Below are 27218 nucleotides of genomic sequence, written 5' to 3' on the forward strand. Positions count from 1 at the left end.
TATTTCAGTTTAAGAGATAAAAGTGACGGACTGCCTAAAGCCTAGTACTCATTTTTACTGAGTTTACTGAACTCGTCACGATAGGTTTGATGACTTGGATCGACCACATGATAGTTTACCAAACAGATATTCTTGGTCCCCAGAAGATGAATCCTGATGACTTTTCATCTCCCACTTTTTGGACAGACTTATGACCTCATACTTTGAGAAACTGGGATGAACGTTTTTAAAGACTAAACGATTAATCGATAAATCTAGAGAATAATCAGGAGATTAATGGATATTATGAATAATCATCAGTCGAAGCCCTCAATATTTAAATTAGTCCAACGCTTCAGTCTCACCAATTAAGTGCTAATTAGCAAATGTGAGCTCACTGTGAAGCCAATAAAATGAGAAGGTGAACATGGAAGAAGTATTCCAATTGTGTACTTCAGTAATATAACAATACCACAAAGTACAAATACTCTTATTGTAATACTTTATTTATGAAGTTTTCTTTTACAAACTGAAGAGAATGAACACACGGATAGAAAAACATAACCTTTATACCAGGGTAAATCAAGCATCAAAATATACTTAAAGTACTATATATTACAAGTACTCATTATGCAAAATGTCCAGTTTCAGAATCACATATATTATATAAGTGGATTATATATGTATATTACAACACTGGTAAACATTTCTAATTGTAAACTTGTTAAAAAATCCTCAAATAATTCTGAAAACGCTCTTTTTATGTTCAGCTCTGTGACGTTTCTTTCTGTCTGAACTTCTTTCTGTGGAGTTTTTGGACACTTTGTTGGTGCTTTTCAGCGCGTTATTCTCTAAAGAGCGCAATCAAAGACGAGACTGAAGCATCCATCTCTATCTGTGGAGATGCATTTAAGTATATTAGATCGTTTTTTTTTCAAGTTTTCTGAGATTAACAATAAGTTGCAGCACCAAAGTGAAAAACTACGCGTGATTAATATCAATATGTTTGCACAGCAGGCTCCTTGAATATGTAATGAAAGTTTGAGGGAGGAGATGCATCCCAGATGTTCAACAACTGAAAGAGGACATAAAAAAGGAAGCATTGAGGTTCAGGCGTTTAGAAGAACATTATACCTGCCTGTCTTTATCTTCAGGTATGGAAAAGATGCAATTCACTGGTTTTCCTTATAAATTAAAGAGTTGAATGTTTCCTAAATCTACAAATGCAGACCCCCAAACCTCCACCGTCGGGAAGGTGTTTGACCGTCACCAAAGTCAATTATATTGTTCAAAAAATGACTGACTGGGTACTGTCACATCAAGTTACTGTGACATTGTTTTACAGTAGATTATAGTAAAGTGATAGCTGTTCACTGTGACCTTTACTGTCAGTTATCATAAATTACCGTAATATTTTCTAGATGTTTTTTTTAAGTACGATTGTGCAGAATGCTTTCTCTTGAAAGGCTCCATAAAAAGAAAATAAATATATAATAGAAATAATGTAAAACAATGAATATAAGAATAAAAAATATCTATCTAAGAAAAACAAACATATTGTACAGGGGTTCTATTTCACTTGTGTGTGTTTATTTTGTCTTATAGCAGTACATTGCTGTAGTATTACTGCATTGAACTGATTTTACAGTGTCCGATTACTACAGCAGTATTCTGTTAAATTACAGTAAAATAAATCCTCAATGCTTCGTGAAGTTCCAGCTCAACTTTCCTGAGTAATATACCCCCTGCATTGACATTACAATATGATTCTGAGTACAATATTGTGAAATATCAAAGTTAAAGCCTGTGAAGTGATCGTTTATTGTACTGTAAATATTACAGTAAATCTCGTGAAACGAGTCAAGAGACCGAGGACGAGGGGCCAAAGATGAAATAGAGGTTTTGTAGAAGTAAATTTAAGTTAACTCTGGGGGGGGGGGGGTAGTATCTTTATGTCAGACTGGTCTGACTGGAATGTAAATGTGTCTTTCGTCCCTAACTTGAAGTCGCTCTCTACTGTTTTGAAGCGTTCATAATTCAAAGGGAACATTGTGCTTTTTAATTGTTTTTATTGGAGAGTACAAACCGAGACTCGTGTCAACGCGACCACAGAACAGAACTCAATTATGAGTTTGTGATTGTGTCAGCAGAAACCGTCCGTGGTGAGGGAATCCTAATTTCACAGCCGCCCACGTGCTCCAGCTCTGTAGAACTCGTGTGTGTGTGTGTGTGTGTGTGTGTGTGTGTGTGTGTGTGTGTGTGAGAGACGGACGGAGATATTTGTAAAGTTGTTAATTTGAGGTGTGAGAGAGGAGAGAAAGCGTGACTGAGTGATATTAGAGTGTTATTTATGTATGAGAGGTGTTTGTGTTGTTGGGTTACTTCTTCTTTGGTACAAAGGGATTATGGGATGTCCTTACACAGGTCAGGATGTTTGTGTCTGTTTCAGAAAACCCTGAAATAAAGGTTGTTTTGTCTTGGTAGTCTAATTTAGATAAAAACAGATTTAGATGTTTTCCTCGAGTGGAGTTGATGATGTGAACTTTATTTTATAGCTAGAACATTTAGCTCATATCTGTTCCTGGAGTCAGCTTTTTCTAACTGCATACATTTCATTATGTTTTGCTCATGTGGTGGAAGAATATTCAAATATTTCACTGAAGTAAAAGCAGCAAAACTACAAGAAATAAAAGTCCTGTGTTCAAAATCTTACTGAAATAAAAGTACATTTATACACAGTTATATTTTGTATTAATAATCTGAATATGCAAAGTAACTAAAGATTTAAAATAAATGTTGTGGAGTAGAAGTACACAGCGAAGTAAAAAGGAAACACACACGTAGAGTACTTCATGATTGTACTTCAGTACGGTACTTGAGTAAATGTACTTAGTTACACTCTACCGCTGGTTTTTGCTGGTGCGGGCGTCAAACCAGCAGCTTCTCAGCAGCGAAACAGTCTCCAGAATCAGGACATTTTAATCCCAGAGGATTACATAATCCCATTTGTGTTCGGGATCAAAGAAACTCCCGATTCAAGTATTCCCCCTGAAAACTGTGTGTGTGTGTGTGTGTGTGTGTGTGTGTGTGTGTGTGTGTGTGAGTGAGAGAGTGAGAGTGAGAGAGAGAACGCGCTACGGACTGTTGATATCTGGCACCACCTAGTGGTTAAACGTGGTGCGTGCATTGCGTTTCTAACAAAACAATTATCTTCCACCTTATCTTCTATTAAACATTTATCATGAACAATAATAACAATCCTTTGTTTGGATCAGAGCTGAGTCACAAAGTGGAGACTTGAGATTTAACTTGTTCTTGCGTTATCTCTGTTAAAATCCCAAAGCAATAAAAATATGAATTACATAGTAACAGACAGACATTGTACAAACATATGTTCATATTCATTTATTAGGTCTGTGCACTGAGAAGACGTAGTTAAAGGTTTGAAGATAAAGACACATGAAAGAAGACTTGACCCAAGAGACATTAAAACATTACATCACGTATGTTTGTGATGAACGGTGTTCTGTCTCTGGAACACATGAAAGCACAAGCGTCACATTTTAGTTCACCTTTATTTACTCAAGGTGGAGACATCAAGCGTCCACTTAAAGCGTTTCTCAGGAGCTCTCTGCTGCTCCACAGTCGCGGTTTGTTAGATGTTGTGCAAATACACCGAAATATTTAGAGGTTAGGTGTCCTGCTCGAGGGAAGGAAACCAGCATCTTACTTCAAAGAGGTTTCTAATGCTGGTAAAACTTCTGCTGTAACACGTTTCACTTCCTGTCTGTGTTCTGAATGCACGAGATATTAGGACTTCTACATGTGAGCGACTTTATGTTCAACCGGTTCATCTTGTTTTCATTAGAAGAAGAGATCATTACACAGATATCAGTGGGAACAATAACACCAGAGCGATATAAACATTGTTTTCATTTGATTAATGCTTAAAACAAATAAAAACATGGTTGAAATTACCAAACATTTGGTTTAATCTAATAAAAATAAAAATAAAACACTGCTTTTCAAAAATGTCTCTCCTGTAAGATGTTTAGGACTCGATGTCTTGAAAAAGCTTAAAAATGTATATTTAGTTCGGCCTTTATGGGGCTGAATAAGTTGTGAAATAACATGCTGAAGAGACGCTTTCTGCTGCTCACAGCAGAACGTAGTGAATTAAAAACACATTCTGTTAATTCATAGACTTGCAGTCGGCTCTACATTCAAGCAGCCTCACAATCCAGAGGCCTGTTTCAGACACAACACAAAGAAAACAACAACAATTACTCAAAAACATATCTGTATTCACTGCGACGTGACTAAAAATGTGAAAACATAAAACCTTGTTCTATTATGTTGCGTATGACAGAGACCACAAAGAAAGAACAGTTACACGATTACAGAAACAATCATCACACTCGTGCAGTTCCACTGTGAAAAGTAAATAGTTTGCTTGGAAACCTAAATCTGGGATGTTTAAGTTCGATCTGTTAAAACCTGCGTCACAGATTCAGAGTCTCTTTTCTTTCTGCTCAAAGTTAAAGAAACATAAATCAGTTACAGTGTAAAAATACATCTTACTGCCGCACGCGGCGGCTCTCGAGTCAAGAACTCTGTCGGTTTGATTGACGATTAAAAAAAGAAGAAATAACGAGGAAACAGAGGACACGCAATTTATAGATTCACATAATAAATCAGGAGAAAAGCCACAGTAAAGAAAACCACCTTATAATCAGAACAGGTTGGAATTTAAAGGAAACAAATAAAAGAAAACAAACATTTTGCTGCACTTAGTAGTATCTTTCTGCGTATGACTGCCACCTGGTCACCTCTGCAGCCATCTCAACACCAGAACCACGCTACAAAAAAGCTACTCAGGCTGGTAAATCGAGCAAAAGTAGAATTAAACACGCTTTTTCCAGAGCCGTTGATGGAGGTAGCTACTGATACTGAGACTTCTTATATACTGTATTGTTTGTTTTTTCACCGCTGTGCAGCACTTTTATCAGCTTTTGTTGTTTTTCACATTCAGAGTAGATATCGGGCACTCGTGAGAAGATGGCGGCGAGCTGAAGTGATCATGTCTGTGATCTTATTGGCATTAGAGGATCTGGGCGACTCTCCGACTCCATGTTGTGCAAAAAAAACTTGACAATTATCTTTTTTTTTTGAGTACAGCGAAGATGTAACGACGTACAAACATGTTAAAAGTCTTTGACACGATCGCTTCAAGTCGACCCCTCAGATCCGATTGGACATCATCCCGGTGTTCAGCTTCAGGAAGAAGGACTTCAGCTTGCACAGCGGGCATCGCGGCTTCTTCCTCTTCTTCTTGTTGTTCCTGCCTTTCTTGTACACTCCGTGATATTTACCCTCCTCGTCCTCCTCTTCGTCCACCCAGGGCACCCAGGCCCCGCCGTGCTGGCTGGGGTCGGCCAGAGGGTCGTCGGGCGGGAAATAAACCGGCACGGCCGTCTGGTTGTAGTAGGCAAGTCGGGCCATCAGCCGCTGGACCACGTCTGGTCTCTGGTCCGCCAGGTCCCGACGCTCGCACGGGTCGGCCGTGATGTTGAACAACCAGACGTTCTTCAGGGCGGAGGATTTGGGGAACAGCAAGACGGCACGTTCGAGGTTCCACCAGCGACCGGGGAGAGTGGGCAGCACCTGAGGATCAAAATGTGCAATTAGTCATGATCAGTTGGAAACAGGAGAGCTTAAAGTGGGGGTCTAAATGTGCTGCAGTACTTGCGGGGGGACCCAGTCTCCGTGACCCGGGTCTCCTGTTAGCAGCTTCCAGTCGCCCACTCTGATGGCAGCCTGGACCGAAGCGTCCCACGGGGACTCGGACGGCCGCACAGCTGGGTGTGACGTCGGCCGGGACATGTTCTGGTTCCTGAGATGTGATGTGAGCTGTGTTTGGGACTTTGGTTGAGGCGGTCTTGACCGTGACAGGGTCTGTTTCTGGGATATGTTCCGCCTGGATTTTGACTTTAGACGTGATTGGATCTGAGACCTCGGGCGAGACATTCCTGACACTGGCGGAGCGCCGCTGGAGTAGGACTTAGGACGTGGACTGTGGTGCGACAGGCTCCTGTTCTGAGGGTGGACTTTGGTCCTGGGTTTGGGTTTGAGTTTTGATTTTGGAAGGGGCTTAATCTTGGGTTTAGGTTTGATTTTAGGCTTAGCTGCATGATGGGAAAACGTCCGAGGTTTCTTCGTAGTCTTCAACCTGAACGCTGACTTCTGCTTTGGTTTCAGCTTCTGGATCTTCTTCTTCTTCTGGATCTTCTTCTTCTTCTGGATCTTCTTCTTCTTCTGGATCTTCTTCTTCTTCTGGATCTTCTTCTTCTTCTGGTTCTTCTTCTTCTTCTTTGGGCCTTTCAAGAAAACACAAGTTTGCAGATACAAAGTTAACACGTCTTTAACCTTTTGTATCTAGAAAATAACCGTTTGTTGCAGCCCTATTGTCAGCCTTCCACTTTGACTCCGACTGAAGTCACTGTTGACGTTTTATTGTGGTCGTTACCTGAGGCTGCGCGCGTGCCGGCGTCCCAGCCGGTGGTTTGAGCAGCAGGTTTGTGCAGAGGGTCGATGTTGTGAAGGATCTCCTGACGAGGTGACTCCCTCCCCTCACTGATGGCCGGCCAGACGTCAAAACCATCCAGACCGTAGCTCTGAGAGGGAAACAAGTACACTCACATCACAGAGAAGAATTCATATGTAGAGTCGTGACAGATCTCTTCATGAGCACACAGCAATGAATAACAGTAAATCTCCAAAACAGGCCAAAACAGTAGCCAAAATCTCCTTGTTCATCTGCTTTGGCGATGGAAACCATCTTGCACACTTTGCCAACAAACCTCTCTGGGAGCTCAACACAGACTGCACTGACTTAGCAAGTAATTTATTTCTAAACTTAAACTATTAGAAACAGTCCACTCATCATAAGAGGTCAAGAGCACTCTTATCTACCAGATAATAAGTGAAGAGAGTTTTACAGAAGCGCTGCAGCCTGAGACTTGAGTTCAGCCTGAGGCCAAAATGAGGACGACGTAATGCAGACAGAGCTCTAACCGTGACGACAAATAAACTCATGCATGAACGTGAAATCAGTGGGAGACAATCGGGGAAACACGCTGATCCCAAACACTCTGAAGAGCCCCCTCGCGTCAGGAGCCTGGGTGGCCGGCCGCGGTGAGAAACGTCTGTAAATCTGCTCTGTTTTACGGCACAATAACATGGTCATCAGTGCACTGGGTGAGAGTGCATTCTCCACGGTGTTTACACGTTAATAAAGAAGGCCTCGATGACAAACATGCAACTTACAGGCAACAAAGCCAAAAGAGTTCCACTGACCTCGCTGGTGTTTCCCCCGGCCAGACCCACCAGCGTGGGGAACCAGTCGGTGATGTGCACCAGGGCCTTGGAGACCCGTCTCCGGCGTCTCAACAGGGGGCTGTGAACGAACGCCACTCCACGGACGCCACCTTCCCAATACGTACCCTAAAAAACCACAGCCGGGACGTTTAGTTACAGCTCTCTCTGCCCTCAGAGTTAGCAGAGATCTCAGCAACACTTCATCTGGATAGTAGAAATACTAACAATAGTTTATTTGAGCCAAGATAAGAAGCCGTCACTGAAAGGCAAATCAAATAAAGGAAATGTTACAAATACTCTATAAAGGAGTTGTATGTATTTATCGAGTATTGAGGATGTTATTCATTTGTTTTTGGGGGAAACAAGTTCCATGAATGTTACTTTAAACGTCTCATGCTTATAGGTATGGAACTCCTCCTTATATGGCACAAGTCAACTGTAAAAACATGTTTTAAAAAGGACTAAAAGTCTATAACCACATGCAACAACTGCTGAATTATTCCAAAAATAAAACTCTGCTATCCTTAGATCTTTGCCACGTAGTCACCAGGATAAGGGTTTATCTTATGCATAGTGGTCACTTAGACTGTCAGACATGTAAGCTTGTTAAGGTCAGCATGAACTGTACGTGTGGTAATGTACGCACGTTAATAAGCGAAACCTCCACGTCCGAGATACGAGAAGTCATTTGTACCTTTCGGCCTCGTAGGGGCCAGTTGCTCCCTCCCGTGAAGGGCTGGGCTCCGTTGTCGGTGGAGTAGATGATGACGCTGTTCCGGTAGAATCCGTGCTTCCTCAGAGCGTAGGTGACGTTTCGGACCGCCTCGTCCACCGTGGACACCATGGCGGCAAACTTCCTCCTGGCGACGTTCACCATGTCGCGGTACGGGTAGATGTAGGACTTGGGAGTCTGCAGAGGAGTGTGAACCGCCTGGAGGTAAAAATGAACACTGTGTGTTTACATGTGTTTACATTCTATCTATTTCTGTTGATTTGTACCTGGTTAATGTTATTTATTGGTGCAAAACTCAACATAATGCATACATACAACAAACCAAACTAAACCAGGAGTAGTAATTATTATAACAATAATAATATCATGCAGTTACCATGATTTAAATCAGTGAAATAACCAAATGTTTCAGGAGAAATCTGATGAAGATGAGATGTATGGGAGAAAGTTGAAAAACTAAAACTCATAATTTTAAATAAAAAAAGGTGCTTTTCAAAGTAAAATATACAAAGCAAGCTCCTATAAGATTAAATTCTTGTTAAAACTATTAATATTATAAGATCAGCTATTTTTAATTTAAAGGGAAAAGCATTTATTTTGACTGTAGATATTTAATATAAACTGTGTTCAGCTAACCTGCTTTCTTCAACCTTTCATCTTCTACTTTAGTGAGTCTTTTCCTACATTTCCCAGAATGCCCCTCAGCACTTACTCATGGTGCTCAAGTAGGAACTTAGTGCTCCCTACTCGGGAACATTTTAAATAAAACAGCTCGTTGTTTTTCCGTTCCTTGTCAGCTAGATTTTCTCAAAACAACATGGCTGCCCACAAATATCAACAGAAAACAAACATCGCTCTTATGAGTTTAAACACTTCTAAACCTCTGAGTAATGAATAGTTTCAGCTCCATGTTGACCAAGCAGTCTGTGAATATGTTTCTGATGCTCACAGACTTTAATGTGGTCTCGCTGTTATTCCAACATCTCTGACTCCCCAAAACCAGACGTAGACTAACGCAGCATCAAAACACATGTCAGGCTGCAACTACAGTTCTCTCTCTCTCTCTCTCTCTCTCTCTCTCTCTCTCTCTCTCTCTGATCTTTTTTCATTTTGAGGGGCTTAAACTTAAATCATGTTCCAGAGATGTTTCTCATAGATGTCTTTTATTATTTTCTTTCTGATGTGACACCTGGAGGGAGAGCAGCAGGAAGAGCGGCTTGTCCGTGGGGTCGTGACTCTCGAGGATCTTCCGAGCTCTCTGGGTGAAGAGCGTGGTGGAGTACTTTCCTTCCTGGCCCCAGGCCACGTCCTCGTCCTCGTGGAGGTCGTACCCACACAACCCCGGGCCGTCACAGGACCCGTAACTGTGGACAGACGGAGACACGTGTGAGTTATCGACACGGGTAGTGGAAAAAACACAGACAACGAATTAAGGTTAGTTCAATAATAAAAAAATGAATAAAAATATTATTATTATTTTTTTTTTTAAATATTACAAAATATTACAAAATGGTAATAAATAGTAATAAATATAATAAATATTAATAAATTAAAAAAATATACATTTAAAAATAAATAAATGAAAAAAATGTTAAATTAAAATGACAAAAAAGTTAATAATGATGCACTTTTACCTGTAGTAATCCACACTTCCTGTTAAAGAACCAAAGAAACTGTCAAAACCCTTTCTGGTGGGCAGACACGCCTTCCTGGAGGAAACAAAGTAAACTGAGCATCAGATTTCTGGTCTACAAAAGCAGCTTAAACACAACTTAAAACGTTTGCAAAGCAGATTCTTTTAAAAGTGTTTACATCCACGTTTGTTCGCCTGCCGGTCGTTGTGATACACATTTCTTTGTGTATCACAATCAGAGATCGGAGGAATAGAGTGAACTCAATGGCGGGAATGTGACCGCAGTGTAAACAAAACAGGAAACTCATCAAAACACTTCTACTAACAGTCACATCCATCCACCTGGGAAAGTCTCCACCTCACCTGTAGAAGCCCAGGTGCCACTTGCCGACCATGTGAGTGGCGTAGCCGGCCTCGCGGAGCCTCTCGGGCAGCGTGTCCATGTGTGCCGGCAGACAGCTCGGCTGGCTGGGTCTGATGATGGAGTGTTGGAGTCCTGTGTGGATCTGATATCTGGAAGACAAGGAAACAAACACACACAGGTGTTGTTGGCTTTCTACCAGATGAACTGCTCACACACGGTCTGCTGTAGGACCAGAGACTAGTTCATCCTCACTGCTGAGAGAGCTTTAAGTTGAGTTTCTTTCTGTCAGTTTAATCTATCAATCTTCAATTCTTCTTTAGCCTGTGCTACCGTATCTTGTCATGCCGGACCCCCGTACAGCGTGTGCCTACCTGCCGGTGATGAGCTGGCTGCGCGACGGCGTGCAGATGGGCTGAACGTAGTAGTTCTCCAGCGTCACGCCCTCCGCCGCCAGCTTGTCCAGAGTGGGAGTCTTGATGGTCGGGTTGTGGTAGCCGATGTCGTTGAAGCCCTGAGAGTCACGACAGAGTCACGCTTAAATGTCTCAGGTCACGGAGGGTTTACAGAACATACGGCTCATCCATCGTAGAGACTAAATCAACTTAAACATGGACGGTTTTAATGCTTCACACACACACACACACATGCCCACACACACACACACATTCACATTCACACACACACACACACACACACACACAGACCTGGTCGTCCGTGAGGATGAAGATGATGTGCGGCTGGTTCTTCTTCTTCGGCTCTGACTCATCACTGTGAGTGTTTCTGTCACTCTGGCTCTGGTTCTGGCTCTGGTTCTGGGTCTGGTTCTGGTTCTGGTTCTGGTTCTGGTTTTGGTTTTGGGTCTGGTTCTGGGTCTGGTTCTGTTCGGCCCGGTGAGCAGACAGACAGTCCAGGCTGAGGAGAACACTCAGCACGGTGAGAGCCACAGTCTGCATCTTTACTGCCGGGAACAAAAAAAAACCAATGACAACGCAACAATAGAGAGAGAACCTCCACCAACAAAAACACCAGCGAAGAAGAGCTTTACAAATGTTTCAGTCAGCACAAATTCACACGCGCATGACATCTTGTGGACTAACTTGTAGATCAGGAAACCACATTTGAGATGGACTCGCCAACATCGGCTGTAAACTTTGATCTGAAACATCCATCTGGAGGAGAGAGAGCTCCAAACCTCTGAGGAGGTCGTTTTGTTTTTAACCGTTCCGTCTCTGGAACCGAATAAAACCAATAAAAACCCGATAAGAGCAGAAACAGAGCAGTTTGAATGTGACTCTCACTATTCTTTAGCCATTTCCTGCTGTGTTTTATCGCTCCTCTTATATATATATATGATATCAGATATGTCATGATGACGTCTTTTTGTCCTGAAAAACGAGCAACAGCTGTAGAAATGATTGCGTAATGCTGCAAATGAAGTGACATATTCAGGAATTGAATTAATTTAAAATCGTGTAGAAATCCAATATAGGAATAAAGAAGTCCTGCTCGTTGATTTGCAATATTAAAGGAACAGAAAAATATCAAAATATGTGGGAGTTTGTAATTTGAAGGGAGATGGAGAGAGAATCTGTAACCATAACTTTAATTTTAAAATGATTTAAGAGGCGCTGGATCATTCACGCGATACTATCACGTGTGTTATTAACATGATATAAATATGTTATTACTAAATGTCACGGTTATCACCAATATCTGTATATCACAACGCTCCTGTTCTCAAAGAAACTATTGTCCTAAAACTAACCTTTCCGTGATGTCATTCATGTTCCCACACTTATATAAACTGTATATAAAAAACGTTACCTACTTATTTACAACAAAGTAAATCTCGTAGTAAACTTTAAGCGTCTTAGTCATAGTGGGACCTTCTGCCTGTTTTTAAGAGACGCTCAGACGATGAATCCACATTCCCAATAAACACAAGTCGTGACAGAGGTGGAGTGTGATTTATTGAGGAGGCTGAATCACCGTCAGTGAGCACTACATGCAGGAAAGCTGCCAGACGGCGATGGCGCTTCTTTGGAGAAGAAACGGTTGTTCATCCTTTAAAAACACAGCTGTAGTCCTCTCAGCGGAGGTTTGGTGGGTTGATTTTACAGGTTGTTTTTACGGCCCTAAAACCTTCATTTTCTCAGTTTAACATGCAGGGAGGAAGGAAGAGGGGGAAAACAGATTGTATACACATCTGTATCCTCTATGACATGTTTACAAACTACCAAAGCATGAAGATTTCATCTGCAAGACCTGCACTAAAAAGCATGCTGTCTCAGTCCAACCTTACTCCTTTACTGAGGCCTGAACTGGTTTCCCATGGTACACACACACACACACACACACACACACACACACACACACACACACATGCTGTACATGAACTTCTTTCCTGTGACAAGTTCAGACTGTGGAAGTCTGGTCATGCATTAAATTAGTTTTTGCTGAAATCTGCAGCCTGTATAGTTTCATATTAACCTTATTTAGAATTACAATAATTCTAAATAAGGTCATCACAGGTCAGAAAGCCAGGCCTTCAAATTAAATCAATACCTCGATATTGGATCAATGGAAGTGAATGGCTCTTCTCCTCCTCCTCCTCCTCTCCTCCTCTCCGCTACTCTTCAGTCCATTCTTCACACTCCGGGTCCTTCTTCAGCTCGCACACAGTTTGGTTTTGGAGTTTAAAGTTTGCAGAAGACGCCGCATATCCTCAATTTTCCACGAAACCTTTCTTCCTTCGAGTCGGAGCGTCCACACACTCCCAATGAAATACGATCAAAGTCAAGACAACGCAGCTGCAGCGCCAACACTTCCGGTCTGACCTGCCAAAATAAAACACAAAGCAGCGAGAAAATATGCAATGACCAGGAGAGGGGTAGTTTTTATTATGAATAATCTGGTTTTAAATGACAGTTCCATCCCACCGACAATATAATAAAATAAAAAAAAACGTTATGCAGCTTCCCAACTTTGACCGTTAACAACCTTTAGTCGTTCATTCATATCTCGCATTAATGTTTACTTTCCGCAAATATGTGAAGAAATAAAATGAACTGCCCTCATCTTATCCAATAGCGTAGTATTGCTAGTCACCACACTAGCTAGTTAGCTAACTAGCATAGCTAGTCAAACGGCTAGAGGGTTAACGGCTAGGGGGCCAACGGTCGAACAGGGCGTTAAAACGCTGCAACGACACATTACTGCTGGTGTGAAACTAAGCCAGCGTTACATTAGTTATCTGGAAAGATTTAGTTGTTTCCAGGTTAGCTACTTCTCTATTATATGTTTGAATTATTTGAGGCTTTGCTAGATTATAAAAATATATAATCTAGCTAATTCAGCTAATTATTAGTGATCCTTTGTAATGACAGTAATGTAAAAATTGGCCTCATCCATTGATATAAAATGGTAAATTATCCGTGTTTAAAACTTGACTTCATTTTCCTATCGTGATAGTTTTATTTTTAAAGCTAAAACGCTTAACATCCGCTAGTCTTCATTTTATTTGTGTAACTTGACAGAGAGACAAACTGTAGTAATCCTTTAACACCGTTCCTTTAAACGGCTGTACGCTACTTTAACACTATTCTTATTGTATTTATTGATGATTGTCATCGTAACAGACTCCCCTCCATGAGGCAGTGTGATCCCGGACAGAACATCAGCCGGACGGTGACTGACTGCGGTCTGTTTAAGAGCCAGCTGGCATTCCGGAGAAAACCAGGAATTTCTCTCTTTACGCAGCGAACTGTACAGATGCAAAACTGCGTCAAGTCACCGGAGACGAACCAGCGGGAGACCGGAAATACGTCAGACTAATCAAGAAATAAAAGCTCAAGTAACCCTCTGTATGAGAAGTGTATTCTCCAGCAATAAGGAACAGGTTAAGAATAACACAAAAATAATCAACAAACTCTAAACATTCAGACCATGTTAACATCGAAAATGGCGTTTTGCTTCATTAGCAAAGGCTAAGAGCCTTTTATTAAACCATACAACTGAGAAATGAGATGGATGGATGAGAGGATGACTAACAAACTAAAGTCATTTAAAGAGGGTTTAGCTTTCATGTAGGAGAAATTGATTTCAACGTGTTTTTCAATAGTTTTAATCATTTTTAATACCAGCCTTATAGAAAATTATACAGTAAAAATGTATTATTTTCATGTTGTAACTGTAATAATTATTTCAGGCCTAATTCTATTCCGAGTCATTTATTGATTTAACTTCTTGTGAATAATGCGTCTAATCTCAAAAGATGCTTTTGCAGCCCTTTAAAAAATACACACAAACACAATAAAAACTCCGTTTCCCATGTTGCATTTCAAGGGGGGCGTCGTCACCGGCTTTCATGGCTGCACGCAGCATAGCGTGCATGAACTGAGCTGTTAATAACTCAATAATATTCCAGGTTTCGGTCCCGGTTCCCAGCCTCGTGTGTCGGTCCAGACGGTCAGCATGGCTTCGGAGGAGGACGCCGCTCTGCTGCTCTTGATCTTCCAGCACCTGAAGGTGAACGGATACCAGAAAGCTGCAAAGGTGCTGCAGAAACACGTCGCGCAGGTAACAAGTCTGAGTCTAATTATGAACACATTACAGCCTGATGTAGTTTAAAACCGACCAGACTTCATTCTACCTCGCTAACTTTAGTTTTTCTGGTCATATTGATGGTTTTTATTTGACATTTCTTGCGTCTCTTGCATGTTTTATAAGACAGCAGAATTAAATATGAATGTGTTTTTCATGTGCTGTCAGTACATTGCTGCTCAGCTTCGTGTATAAAAGCACGTGTCTGCTCCTCCTTCTGGCCTCCTGGAGGAAAAGAACATTATGTTTCAGCAGCTGCATGGCTGTAAAAGCAAGGGTGCTGCAGGCCTGCTTCTGCACACTGACCCCCATTCAGAGCCTCCTCACAGCCATGGAGCCTTTAACCATAAAAGTTGTTAGTTTTTAGTTAAATGTTCGAGACCTGCGACGGTTAGTCGACTAATCTACTACCGGTAGTTGGTCTACAGTAATTGACTCGACAACTATTCACTATCGCTACGGTCATTTTTCTAGCAGAAAATTCACAAAATCAGCTTGAATCAGTTTCCACAATGTGGATATCTGTAGCATTGCGAACAGAATATCTTATATGTTGGTTTTACAAGAGAAAATCTGTTTTTTTTATCTGTTATAGAGCAGAAAAAAACCCTAATAACAACTAAATTATGTTAATAAATCAGCTATAATCAATTATAACAATTGTTAGTTGCAGCCCAAAAGTGTACATATTACATATACATTGTCACGATGCAACCACAGACATTAAGTCAGTAACAAAAGCTAAACAATGCATAATTAAGGTTTTTTTCAGTATATTCTATAAACTCTGCAAAATTTCAATTTAAACTTAAAACCTGTGTTGCGCTGCATGTTTTCAGTAATGCTACTTTTATTTTATTGCTCTTAAACTTACATAGAAAAAGATTACTTATGTCTTATTACTTGTGTCTAACATTAGGAACACAGCTTTTGTCAGTCACAAGTTTCAGGTTTCAGGTATAAATATCGTTAAAAGTTGCTGACAGACTTTTAGGAAGACTAGAATCTCAACACTATTCTTTCAAACATTCTCTAAATTCAAACCTGCCATCCCTCTGATGCTCTCACAGAGGCCATGTTATGTTTGCGCATCATTCCCCCGTCTGATCTTTTTATCCTCTCTCTCTCTCTCTCTCTCTCTCTCTCTCTCATATTGTCGTCTATGTTGCTGCATGAGTTCATTTCCGGGAGCTTGTGGCATCAAAGTGGAAGCATTCCCGAACCACCGGAAATTTGACGTTTCTCTTTGAACTCTTCTTTTTGTTTTATCTATGTCGTCACAGTTGAGTTACAGGAATATTGTCTGTGTGTGTGTGTAGGTGGAGACACCGGAGGAGAGCTCCAGCCTCCATGATATCTACACCAGCTGGATTAAGTAAGTCAAACAGGAAGTGTGGACCTTTTTTATTCACGTTAATCACCTATATTGTCTCAGTATGTATATTGTCGCAGGTAGCGACGTCCAAAGAGACGCAGCTTAGCTGTCTGTGAACAGGATGTCACTGTTTGTTAGCGTGTCTCTGAGTGAATGACTGCCTGGCGTTCGGCCCAGTGCATTCTGGGATTTTAAATCCACGCTGCCCTGGAAGGGATTAAACAGGCAGCGGATGACATCAGCCGTGAATCTCGCACTAAAGTCACACGAATCCAGTCAATGAAAAGCTCTCAAACTCATGTTTATAACTCAACAGCTGTTTTTAGATAAATATTGTTTCCCTGAGATCCCAAAGATAAGACGGTGCTCATCTCTGTCGTAAAGGTCAATACTTCAATCAAAGCAGAATTATGCAAATCAGTTCACTCTCAGGAGCTTATTCTTCCTTCTGCTCATCAGTCATGTACAAACACATCTCCTCCTGTCACACTGATGTATTCTGGCTGTTCACATTATGACTCTCACAAACATCTGTACTTCTTGGCTGCTCGATGGTCCCCAGTCAGCTTCCTGCAGATAAAAGCTTTTGACGGGTTTTCACTCGTCAGGAATTTATTTCCTCCCGAACACATTACACGGTCCCCAGTCAGCTGTCAGAAACTTCTAAACACATTAATGACGGACGAGTGCTTGAGCTGTGTCCCGAATCCATACTGCTCACTGATTCTGTACAGCATGTACGACACACTAATAAAGCGTGGTTGTTAAACTTGATAAACAAATAAAGCAAAAAGTCTTAACATTGATAACTTATATTTGTTTTTTGAGATCTTTCTGGAGCTGTTTAGCCAACTTCCACTATTTATCTTAATTGTTTCCAGCTGTGAGCAGATCCTCCATTTCCTTTGTGCATTGCATTGTGGGAAAAAAGTATCACATAACGGCACACTCAAAAACAAAGCGTATACGGTTGCACGCTGTCTGCTTTGAATTTATTTTGCCTGTTTTTCCACTGTAAACATACTAAAAACATGCTTATAATTAGTATATATGTTTACGGGACCGTAGGTATTTAAAATGTAATGTGTGTCGTGTTGCAGGCTTTGCTCTCTGGCTCAGCAGGCCAAGCAGGAGACGGAAGACCTCACTACTGTGAAGAAGAACAACAACATCAAACCAGAACCTGCCACCAGCGAAGAAGAAGAAGGAGAAGGAGGCGCAGACACTAAACTCTCCAACGTCACAGAGGAAAATAATGTGGATGCCAAACCTCTACCTGGTACGTTAGTTACGTTGTTGTTGTAATCAGATTTATAATTTATACGTTTTAAGCAATAACTCCTGAACAACTATTATGTATTTTGTGCCCGTGCTTCAGAGTCCGGGACAGATGGTGTCGAGTCATCCACTGCAGAGCTCCCCTGTGAGGAGGCAGACGCTGACACGGCCTCTGAGCCGCCGCTGCTGCATCCTGCAGAGGAAACCACAACAACGAAGTCAGACAGTGAAGAAGAAGAAGAAGAAGAAGAACAGAAAGAGGACGAGGAAGCAACAGAGCAAGAGGTGAGCAAAGAGAGGCAGATATGAACATATCCTAAAAAAAACCAATCGAAATATATCCGAGAATCAACAGATTCAGAAGCAGGCTTATGATTGGATGGTCACCAGTTTGAATCCTTGAACCATCTCGGGCATCAAACCTTCAGCTGCAGCCACCAGATGAGAAAGAGAGAGATTCCCCTTTTTCTCCCTAATCTGGTATGCCTTCACACTTTAGTTTTTAAAGAAACGGGTAGTTGTGTCTGCAGAAGTAGAAAGATAGCAAGCACCCTTCATCCACACCCTAAAAATATGTGACATCAATCTTTGATTTCTTCTCTTTTTCTTGCTTATAATACAATATATCAGAAATCATGTTTTTTTATGATTTGCATGCATGAATTAGCTTCCTGTGAGCGTACAGACTGGCTTCTGAGGGTATTAAAGGATCGATCTGCTGAAACAATCCTCTAATTAATGACAAATGATGATGGAGAAACTAAAAAAGGAAGTTTCAAACAGTAACTTGTCTTTCACCGTCTTTCTCTGGTCTGTCTCACAATAACACACGCGCACACACACACACACACATACACATAGCTGTTGTCCAGTCACTGTAATAATGTGCTGATAGATGGACAGTAGCTCCAGTGTTGTTATATGACGCTGAAATACACACAGACTCATTTCATGTCTACTCGTCTCGTCTGTAAGTTTGTGTTCGTTTGTTATTACAAGAGTGTGTGTGTGTGTGTGTGTGTGTGTGTGTTCTTTTCTGTCGGACCAGTGATGCAGCAGATGATGCTGTTTGGACAGAATGATGCTCTTGTGTGTTAATGTCTCTGTGGTTCTGTCTACAAACTCACAGTCACTTTGGTTTGTGTCTGACAGCAGAAGATTTGTAGTTTTTAATAGATTTTTCTCTCCGCTCAGACGAGTACAGCAACGCGACACGACACTTCACTTTTACTTTCAACATAATAAAGATGTTTCTACGGAGCAGAATTAAATTAAAAGCAGAGGTTTTAGTTTCTTTGATTCTTCAAAACAACCTCAAAGAGACTCAAAACGACTACAAAGACTCAAAACGACTACAAAAAGAGGGCAATCCATTCTAAAGTGTGCGAGTCTCTGTCCTGTGGAGAGGTGGTGGGGCCTCTTGCAGGTCTGTGCCTTGGGGCCTCATTGTCTCATAATCTGCCCATGACCCCGAGGCATTGTGGGGAAGTCAGAAAGTATTGAGAGACTGAAGGTCCTTTCATGGTCTTCTAATCGCCCACCTGTTGATATTTTGCAGTCAGCTCCCGTCGAAGTGTCTGCTGAGGCCTCTAACGAGGCAGGAAGTTCCAGCTCCGACTCTGAGGAGGAGGTCGAGCCCGGACCAGCTGCCTCTGATGAGGCTGAGGATCAGCTCGTGGCCCCTGATGCCTCCAGCGACAGCAACCAGGAGCGTAAAGAGGACGACGATGAGCTGACGCAGGTTAGTGACCCGAGGCTGAATCCAAAGCATGTGATTGTGAAAGACCCGTCTTCCAACAAACCTGCTTTTACTTTAAAGTGCTGCCAAAATATTCACATGTATTGATAGTTTATTAAATGCCTGCATTTTCTTTTTGCTACCCTCAGACAGGAGAGGATATTACTCCTAATTTTTCTGTAACGATGTCAAAGTTAAAAGTTGCTTTTCTGTTCTGTATATTCTCCGTCCTGCTATAGAAATGAGCAGAAATGTTAATCAGTTTCCACCACAACTCGTAGAAACTGGAGTGTTTGTTGACTCCTGGCCTCCGAGCCTCTTTTCCCCCTCGGCTCACTCTCTGTACATCTGAAACCTATTAAGCACAGGATTGTGACTCGCTCTGAGGGGCATTGTTTCTGCTGTTTAGCCTCCAGAAGGAAACACTGAGAGCAGTTATTCTTTGCTGAGTCATCAGGTCTTTAAGAATATTCAGGCAGGGGAGGTTTGGGGTTGAATATCACCATACCTGTTAACCCTACAGTAAAAAAAAGATTTAAAAAAATGAGAAGCTGTATCGTTTCATATTTAATCTTTACTTTCTCTGCTCTGTTTTCTTTCCTCAGGCGACGGATGAAACGCCTGCATGTGAACAGACAGCCGTCAATCAAGATGAGGTCTCAGAGGAGGAGGACGGCAGCGCTGCAGAATCGGTTGATATTTACATATTTGTTAATGTTTATCTTGGACAGAACCCGTTTACCCTTTGTTTGATGTTTACTTTCCCAAAAATCTAATTATACAAGATGTAATTATTGCCAAAGAATCCGGATTATCAACGTGCTCTCGTACGAGCAGCATGTTGGTCACACTTCTCTGGTTCTCATTTTCGCGCTCATGTCCACGTTGTTTGAATCAGGAGTGAATGAACTGCTGCTCAACAGCTTTTTGTTGCTCACAGTGACTGAAAGGATCCAATCTGTGTCATGAATAGAAAGAAACTGTGTGTTTGTTGATTCCTCTTGGCAGGTGACCAATGACCAGCCAGCAGAGAGCGAAGCCCCGCCCCCTGCAGGTAAGGAACAACCAATGAGACGTTCGATACCCGGCTTGTTCTTTACGTTATGCGTGGCATCTTTTCTCACCGCACTGACAGGAATCACAAGCTGTTGTGAAGAAACGGCTCAGAGGTCTTTTCCTTTTCTACAGCAGTTTTCAAAGCTGCTGACAAAAGACCACACGACGGTCTTTACATTTATTATGAAAATCTAGACAGGAAGAATGCTTAATAAGACGGTATCAAGTGTCCAGCTGTTACCTGTTGATGCATTAAAGTCATTGTAAGTGTGAGAGACCAGGGTACGCATGAAGCTGGGAAAAGTATGTACAATAATTAAGATGGGTAACAAAATCAAGCCAAAGTGACAAATCTGAATAACTATATAGACTTATCATAATTGCACTAAAGTCTAAGTACAACGTAATGAAACAGAACATAGTGGGTGCTCTCCTGAACAAGGGTCGCTCCTCCCCATCTCCTAACTGCATGATATATACTACGCTGGCCAGTCCATAGTTAATTGCAGGGGTGTGAAGACATTCCTCCGCTGTGGTGCAGATGTAAAGGCTCCTGACAACACCCCTCTTGCTGTTGTAGAATGGTACGGTCCAATTGGCCGGGCTGATCTACTTTGCCAGGTGTGGTGCAGCTGCTCAGTATTTTGCCAGAAGGATGGTTGGCTGCAAAAACACTGACAGGAAAGTTAACTTTTATCAACTTTAACTTAATATTATCTGATTGCGTGCACTCAGTCTAGAAATATAAAGTCAGTCAAAACAGGTGTGTTCATGTCTCGCATCATGATTTAAAGAACAGTGAAACAGAACCTGGTTGATGGTTTGGCTAGTTTGCGGCCGTCACAGTCAGGTTGTGGATTTAAGAAAAATAAATGTATGTTTTTAGAATAAATGTTTTAGGGCTGCAAATAAATCTGCAGATTATTTTCCAGATGAATCAATAGTTTGTTCTACGAATCCGATTCAATCCAAACTAAGACATTAATTTAACCATAAAAGAAGACAAAGACTCATAACGTGGCATTTTTACTCAAACTGACTTAAATGATACATGACTCAATGGTGGATCATTATGGTCTGCATTCTGCAAGTGTGTTTAGATTTATTTGGAACAGACCTTTAAAAGATATCCACTGATCTTGAAATGCAGTAAAAGTGTCATTTAATTTGTTTTTTTCTATTTTATTTTGGAGTTAAAAAGAAACTGTGTTGCCTTTACATGCATCTTTCTACTTTGTTTAGTTTGTTTATGCTCATTACAAGACGAAAAGATGGTTATTGTAATGTTGTTTTTCCGTTCACGTCATGATATCACTTCCGGGTTTGCCACTTCCGGTTTTGGTAGTCAAACAAAATAGAGCCGCATGCTCAGAGGAGTAATCTGCTCGCATCCACGTGGAAGCATCCTAGGATCAATGCTGTAAGTTACTCTACTTGACATTGGACACAGTGGGCATTTTATATCGGTAAAGATGTCTTGACTAATGGGTTGGATGGGTCACTTAAATAGGTTTGTATATATGTTCGGAACAATGCCATGAATGTTTGTTGTACAAGTGATCTATGTATGTTTGTGTTTTCAGTTTTCACCACAACATGTTAAAGGAACAGCGTGACAGTAAAAAGGGTGGAAGTTCGTTGACTGGTTTATCTCGGTGTTTAAATCAGAGTTCCGACACTGAACGAGAACACTACAAACGGACTATATTTCCTTTGTATTGGCAGCACTTTGTCTTTTGCTGTTTAAATGCAGAACTTTTGGATCATTTGATTTCATTTGAGGGGAAACGAGGGAACAGAAAAGAGTAAAACATAGAGTTGAATATTTTACCATCATGCACGTGGACTGAACGTCAACACTTGTAAAGAGTTTGAAGGATCGCTGCCAAAGCCGAGAGAAACCGCTCCGGCAGCTCTGCTCAGAGCAGTTTTCCACATCGTCAGTCACTTATTCAACTTCTCTCAGGTGTGTGTGTGTGTGTGTGTGTGTGTGTGTGTGTTTTAAGCTTGTCAGAGCTCGTTAAGCAAACCGGAGTGACGACGAGTCTGAGAATTACACCTGGAACTCAGTCGCCTCATTTTAAGTGTTTGAAATGAATTCCTGACTTGAGGGCAGAAGCCTTTTTGTCTCGGCAGACATTTTGACTTGTCAAGCTACCGGTGGGAACGTCACTAATCGCTGCGTTGAATTGGAATAATTGCTGTAATTGGGAAACGGTTAATTGGTTCCAGCTGTGCATTTGTTGCCCCGACAATGGAAAGGTCTGCTGTGAAAACGGCTTCTGAGATTGAGAGCGATAAAGAGATGAGAGCGCTCAGATATCAAGACTCAGAGAAGCAACATTTACTCAGAGAATAACTCAAGCAGTTTAAATGACGTTTAAATTGATTTTTATTAGCCGTGCTCCACCGTCATGACGGTTCCTGTTGTTAGTGAGATATATCAACAATGATGAATTTCATTCCCATTAATTTCAGCGTCACCATCAGCCCAAACATTTCCATCTTTCATATACTTTGTTTTATCACCAAATACCTGCAAAACGGATGACGTCCCGATCAGCCTCGGCGTGCTTAACGGGACACATCGGCATCAGAGCTGCAGAGTCTCTTGTTTGTTGACACAGAATCTAATGTGGAAATATAACTGTTAAAAATACAGCTGGTCTGCCACCGGTCATGTGGTGAGTTAGGAGGCAGGTTGGCCTTGTGCGCTGTGGTTATTGTGGCTTGCGGTTAACACACCAGTCACATTTCTGTTCTAATGAAAACTCAACATTTGGTGTTCGTCACCACTGTTATGAAATAATGATGTGACAATTTCTTCTTTTTAGAAAAGTACTGTGCCGATGGGAAGAAAAGTTTTAAATGTTATATTTGAAAATGGAGTTTGGTGAGGTGGGAGAATTAGTTTTTAATTGGCTCACTCTGTTTTATAATCTCACCTTAAATTTGACTTGGTCTCATCTCTTTGTTAGCTTCACTGTCATTGTTTCTGCTCTTTAGTGGTTCGGATTAAAGATTAAACTTCTTCAGTATGTCTCTAAATGTCTTGTTGGGTAAAAACCTCTTACTCACCTGAAGTACCAACAGAATACATCAGATAAACACAATATAATGACAAAATGTTTTCCATCTTTTCTTCAGAACCAGATTCTGAAAATCCAAATATGGAAGAGACGCCTGAGGTACAATAAACCATTACTTTATTAGGCCTTTTAACTAGAACTGCACAGTCTTGTTAGGAATCTAAACAAACACAATGAGTGATAATTAATAATTGTAATGGTAATAATACTGTGTGTGTGTGTGTGTGTGTGTGTGTGTTCACTCAGAACCTCAGCTCCCCGCTGAAGCCTGAAGACGAGACACAGACGGCAACAACCCCGGAGGACCCCGTCACCGACACTGGTAACAGACAGTAGAGCTGGAGTATGTTGAATATAGTTTACAGCAGGTTGTAGCAGTGAACTTCAACATATTGATCTAATTAATAGAAGTCTTATTTATTTACATGGATTTTATATATTGGATATTGTTGTTTAGTAGGTTTCAGTCGGTTTGGAAGTGAACTAACGAACACTTTGTGCTCTAAACCAAAAACAAACTATTACAACTAACTTTTTAAGACATTATTTAATACCAAATAAAACCTTTTTCTATCTTAAACCTTGAATGATGAAACACAGTATTCTCAAATCCCTTAATAGCACTAATTTAAATACTACCTGTAGTTGAAATTGCAGATTTATTACTTAAGATTATTTCACAATATTGCATTTTTCTATTTTATTAAAATGTATTTTTAAATGTCAGTAACCAGCAGGTGTAAATATTACATTTTTATTAGTAAAAATATACAAAACTATGTTGATCTCTAAGTCACATGACTGAAGTCAAGATATCTGGAAACATTTGGGGAATAAAGAGCTCAAAGGATTGTGCCGTTTTATTTCTTATCTTCTATTCCTGCATGGTTGGACATGTTTCTGTTGTTGTTGTTTTCGTCACAAGTCTCTTTCTTTGCATGTCTCTCTGTTCTGTTGTAGAAAAGGCAACGGCGGCAAACGAGCAAGGAGACCCGGATATCTCCATCATCCTCAACATCGAAGTCGAAGACAGCGACGCAACCATGCAGGAAACCAGCAAACCTCTCCCCGAGGAGGCTCCAGAGTCCTGCAAAGATGCTAAAACTCTCAAGAAGAAGAAGAGCAAAGAGGCACCGACTGCAGATGCACCGATCACCGACTCATCCACCGTAGATGCATCCAGTGATGCTCCTCTTTCCACCAAGAGTGCCAAAAAGAAGAAGAGAGACAAAAAGAGAGCCGAGGAGGCGGCAAAGAAAGATCAGAAGAAAGAGGAGGAGGAGGAGGTGGTCGTCGTGTCTCAGGCCGCTTCACCAGAGAAGAAGAAGACTAAGAAAAGGAAAAAGGAGCAAGATGAAGCGGAAGAGAACGAAGAGGGAACTCCCGTCACTCCTTCAGAAAATAAAATTAAAAAGAGTAAGGTGGAGGAGAAGGTGGAGAATCTTGCAAGTCCAGCCCAGACAACGAAGGATAAAAAGAAGAAGAAGAAGAAAAAGAAGACACCGGAGGAGATGCAGTCTGGTAAAGGACCAGCAGGGGGAGACAAAGACTCAGAAAAGAAGGAAGCCACAGGTAGAGTCAGAAAATATACTTCAGACATACTTCTCTCCTTCTCTTGAATACATTAAGTCTCAACGCTGACGACCCTTTAATCATCAGTATTCGTCAATTTATGTTCTATACTCAAGTACAATTTTATGTACTTTCCATTTCAAGCTACTATATATATTTATACTTCTAGTTACTTATTCACCAGGTGTCGGATAGAAATGGTGCATCCAAGAGGAAGCTATGAAAATGATGTGATTTGCACATTTTCCCTTTCTTAACTCCTTTTTAGACGGAGACTCCTCTCTGCTCTCCTCGACCAAAAAGAGACACGGTGTCAGGATAAAACTCAGCCGGAAGAAGAGACGTAGGATGATGAAACAACAACAAGAGGAGGAGAAGAGCAGCGTCGCTTCCGGAGCGACTGCAGAAAGCCCGAAGCTCAACGGCAGAAAGAAGTCGGTAGAGGTTTTCTTTGGCTTCTGTCTGTTCTTCACATCATGAACGCTGTTAATACTTTGTCAGCTGCTGTAAATGTACATAGATTTAATGAAGTAACCGCAATATGTATTGAAATACGGGATTGGAAATTTACTTCAGTACCTAAATAGTTAAACAAACAATATGGAAAACAATGGAATTGTAAAACAAACTAAAAAATGTAGGCTTTTTCGGTCATACATAGAAAAAGTAGGAGAAACTATTAAAAACATATTTACAATATGAAATACATAATGTGTATTTAGTGGAAGTTTACAGTGTTAAAAAGGAAATGGCATAACATCAACATAACAATTATTATATATATTAACACAAAATATTCAGACAGTAAAAATGTACAACATCTAACAAAGTTGATGTTTAGAAAAGACAATAAAATATGCAGTTACCAAATATCTGTATTGTAAATATTGTTGTCAGAGAAATGAACACGATTCATTCTTCCAGACAAAAGGGGATCCAAGAGGCAGTGGAGGAGACGCCTCGACCAAAACCAGCCAAAAGACCTCAACCTGATCCTCCTCAGGAGAACGACGACAACACACCAACGAAGAAGAAAAAGATTAAAGTGAACCCGGACCAAGAAGAGAACTCCTCAAAGGAAAATCAACCGCCAAAGAAGAAGAAGAGATTAGTGACGGAGGATGAAAGCGGTGCGGTGAGCTCCGAGCCTCCTGAAATGGACTCGACTCCACTTTCAAAGGAAAGCAAGAAGAAGAAGAAGAAGATGATGAAGACTGAAGGTGAGGAGACAACGGAGAGCTCAACTCCCATCGCTGTGAGCCACGACGGACCTGCAAAGAAAACGAGTGAGACTTTCTCATTGTTCATCGTTTTAGAATGAATTCTGTCTTCATTGTTAACTTTAATTGACTTATTGATGAGTCAATGAAATGAAAGTGCTCATCAGCATTTTGTGGTAAAACGTGATCTTCACATTTTAGTTTTTTAACAATTAAGAAAGCTGTGAAATGTCAACAACATTTAAGATGAAGAAGTACCAAACTGAAGCACTTGGTGGACACAAATGAGTGGTTTTGGATCCATGAATTAAATTGTCTTGCTGTTCTTGTGGATCACACATAACTGATGTTCATGGTTTGTGACTGATTTGCAGAGAGGAACCGGTTAAAGGAGAAACTGGAAGAGACGGAACCGGCTGCAGACGAACAAACTCCTCCGGCTTCTTCTACGGTGAGAAACACGTCTGAAACAAAACACAAACAAATCTGACTTTCAGGAACGATACTCTCATTAGAGGTTTAATTCACACGCGTGTGTGTGTTTGACTGCGTTGAACAAAACATGAACAATATGTTTTTTACAAAGGTTGAAGAGCAGGATTGATTTTAGTTTTAGAAGCAGATTTACAGACACTTTATTTCCTGCTCGTTGTATTTCATATATCGTATCGTTATTTATTTGAGTTGATAATTGTTTTTGTTTTTCTTTCTGATATTTCCAGAAAAAGAAGTCCCCCAAAAAGATCTCCCAACAGATGATCATCTCTGAATAAATGTTGGTATGTTGAATGTTTTCACTTCTTGTTGATGAGGTCAGAAGTTGGAACAATGCTTGTTTTTTTTTTTTTTATTACATTTTAGATCCTTTAAAATGAGCGTTGCAACTTTTCAAGCACAATAGTTGTTTCTCTGTTTGTAGCTGCTATCCATGGATCATCTCACTTATGATTAACAAACATTTCCTGAGATGTTTTTATTGTTTTTTACCTTCAGGGAGTTATTGTTAAAATACATAATGGAAATAAATAATAAAGTGCCCAAAATCACAGTAGAACGAAATGGAAAACCACAATTGAAAGCACAGAAGTGAAAAAATAAAAATTTACTCCAAGCACATCATGCTTTGTTCGTCTCCTTTCAGTTAAAGCACAGAGATCTATTTTGCTGTAGTGATGACTAATCAGGATTTTCTATTCCCCCCC

General features: G+C 40.8%; 2 protein-coding genes across 2 annotated transcripts in view; one reads left to right on the forward strand and one right to left on the reverse strand.

The window, feature by feature from the left end:
* Window positions 1–3369: 3369 nt before the first annotated feature.
* On the reverse strand, window positions 3370–11867 carry LOC116396214 (arylsulfatase I-like). Its single transcript, XM_031870677.1, has 11 exons — window positions 11852–11867; window positions 10791–11044; window positions 10458–10597; window positions 10086–10235; window positions 9724–9798; window positions 9279–9453; window positions 8051–8287; window positions 7336–7482; window positions 6480–6653; window positions 5725–6258; window positions 3370–5643 (listed from the first exon to the last, which is right to left on the reverse strand). Exons 1-11 carry the CDS (start codon window positions 11865–11867, stop codon window positions 5221–5223), a joined length of 2325 nt encoding a protein of 774 aa, XP_031726537.1. The 3' UTR covers window positions 3370–5220.
* A 2603-nt stretch (window positions 11868–14470) lies between these two features.
* The window catches only part of LOC116396243 (cilia- and flagella-associated protein 251-like), a 13241-nt gene continuing 493 nt past the window's right edge, over window positions 14471–27218 (forward strand). The window contains exons 1-14 of the mRNA XM_031870734.1: window positions 14471–14664; window positions 16008–16063; window positions 17164–17342; window positions 17442–17626; window positions 18900–19082; window positions 19685–19771; window positions 20088–20133; window positions 23283–23323; window positions 23471–23546; window positions 24185–24796; window positions 25065–25230; window positions 25721–26082; window positions 26391–26467; window positions 26739–26795. Of these exons, the coding sequence (XP_031726594.1) occupies window positions 14560–14664; window positions 16008–16063; window positions 17164–17342; window positions 17442–17626; window positions 18900–19082; window positions 19685–19771; window positions 20088–20133; window positions 23283–23323; window positions 23471–23546; window positions 24185–24796; window positions 25065–25230; window positions 25721–26082; window positions 26391–26467; window positions 26739–26789 (2226 nt within the window). The 5' untranslated portion in view covers window positions 14471–14559 and the 3' untranslated portion in view covers window positions 26790–26795. The remainder of the gene's footprint in view (window positions 14665–16007; window positions 16064–17163; window positions 17343–17441; window positions 17627–18899; window positions 19083–19684; window positions 19772–20087; window positions 20134–23282; window positions 23324–23470; window positions 23547–24184; window positions 24797–25064; window positions 25231–25720; window positions 26083–26390; window positions 26468–26738; window positions 26796–27218) is intronic.

The sequence above is a fragment of the Anarrhichthys ocellatus genome, unplaced genomic scaffold, assembly GCF_004355925.1.
Source record: "Anarrhichthys ocellatus isolate YVR2014 unplaced genomic scaffold, GSC_Weel_1.0 scaffold54, whole genome shotgun sequence".
Lineage (NCBI taxonomy): Eukaryota > Metazoa > Chordata > Actinopteri > Perciformes > Anarhichadidae > Anarrhichthys > Anarrhichthys ocellatus.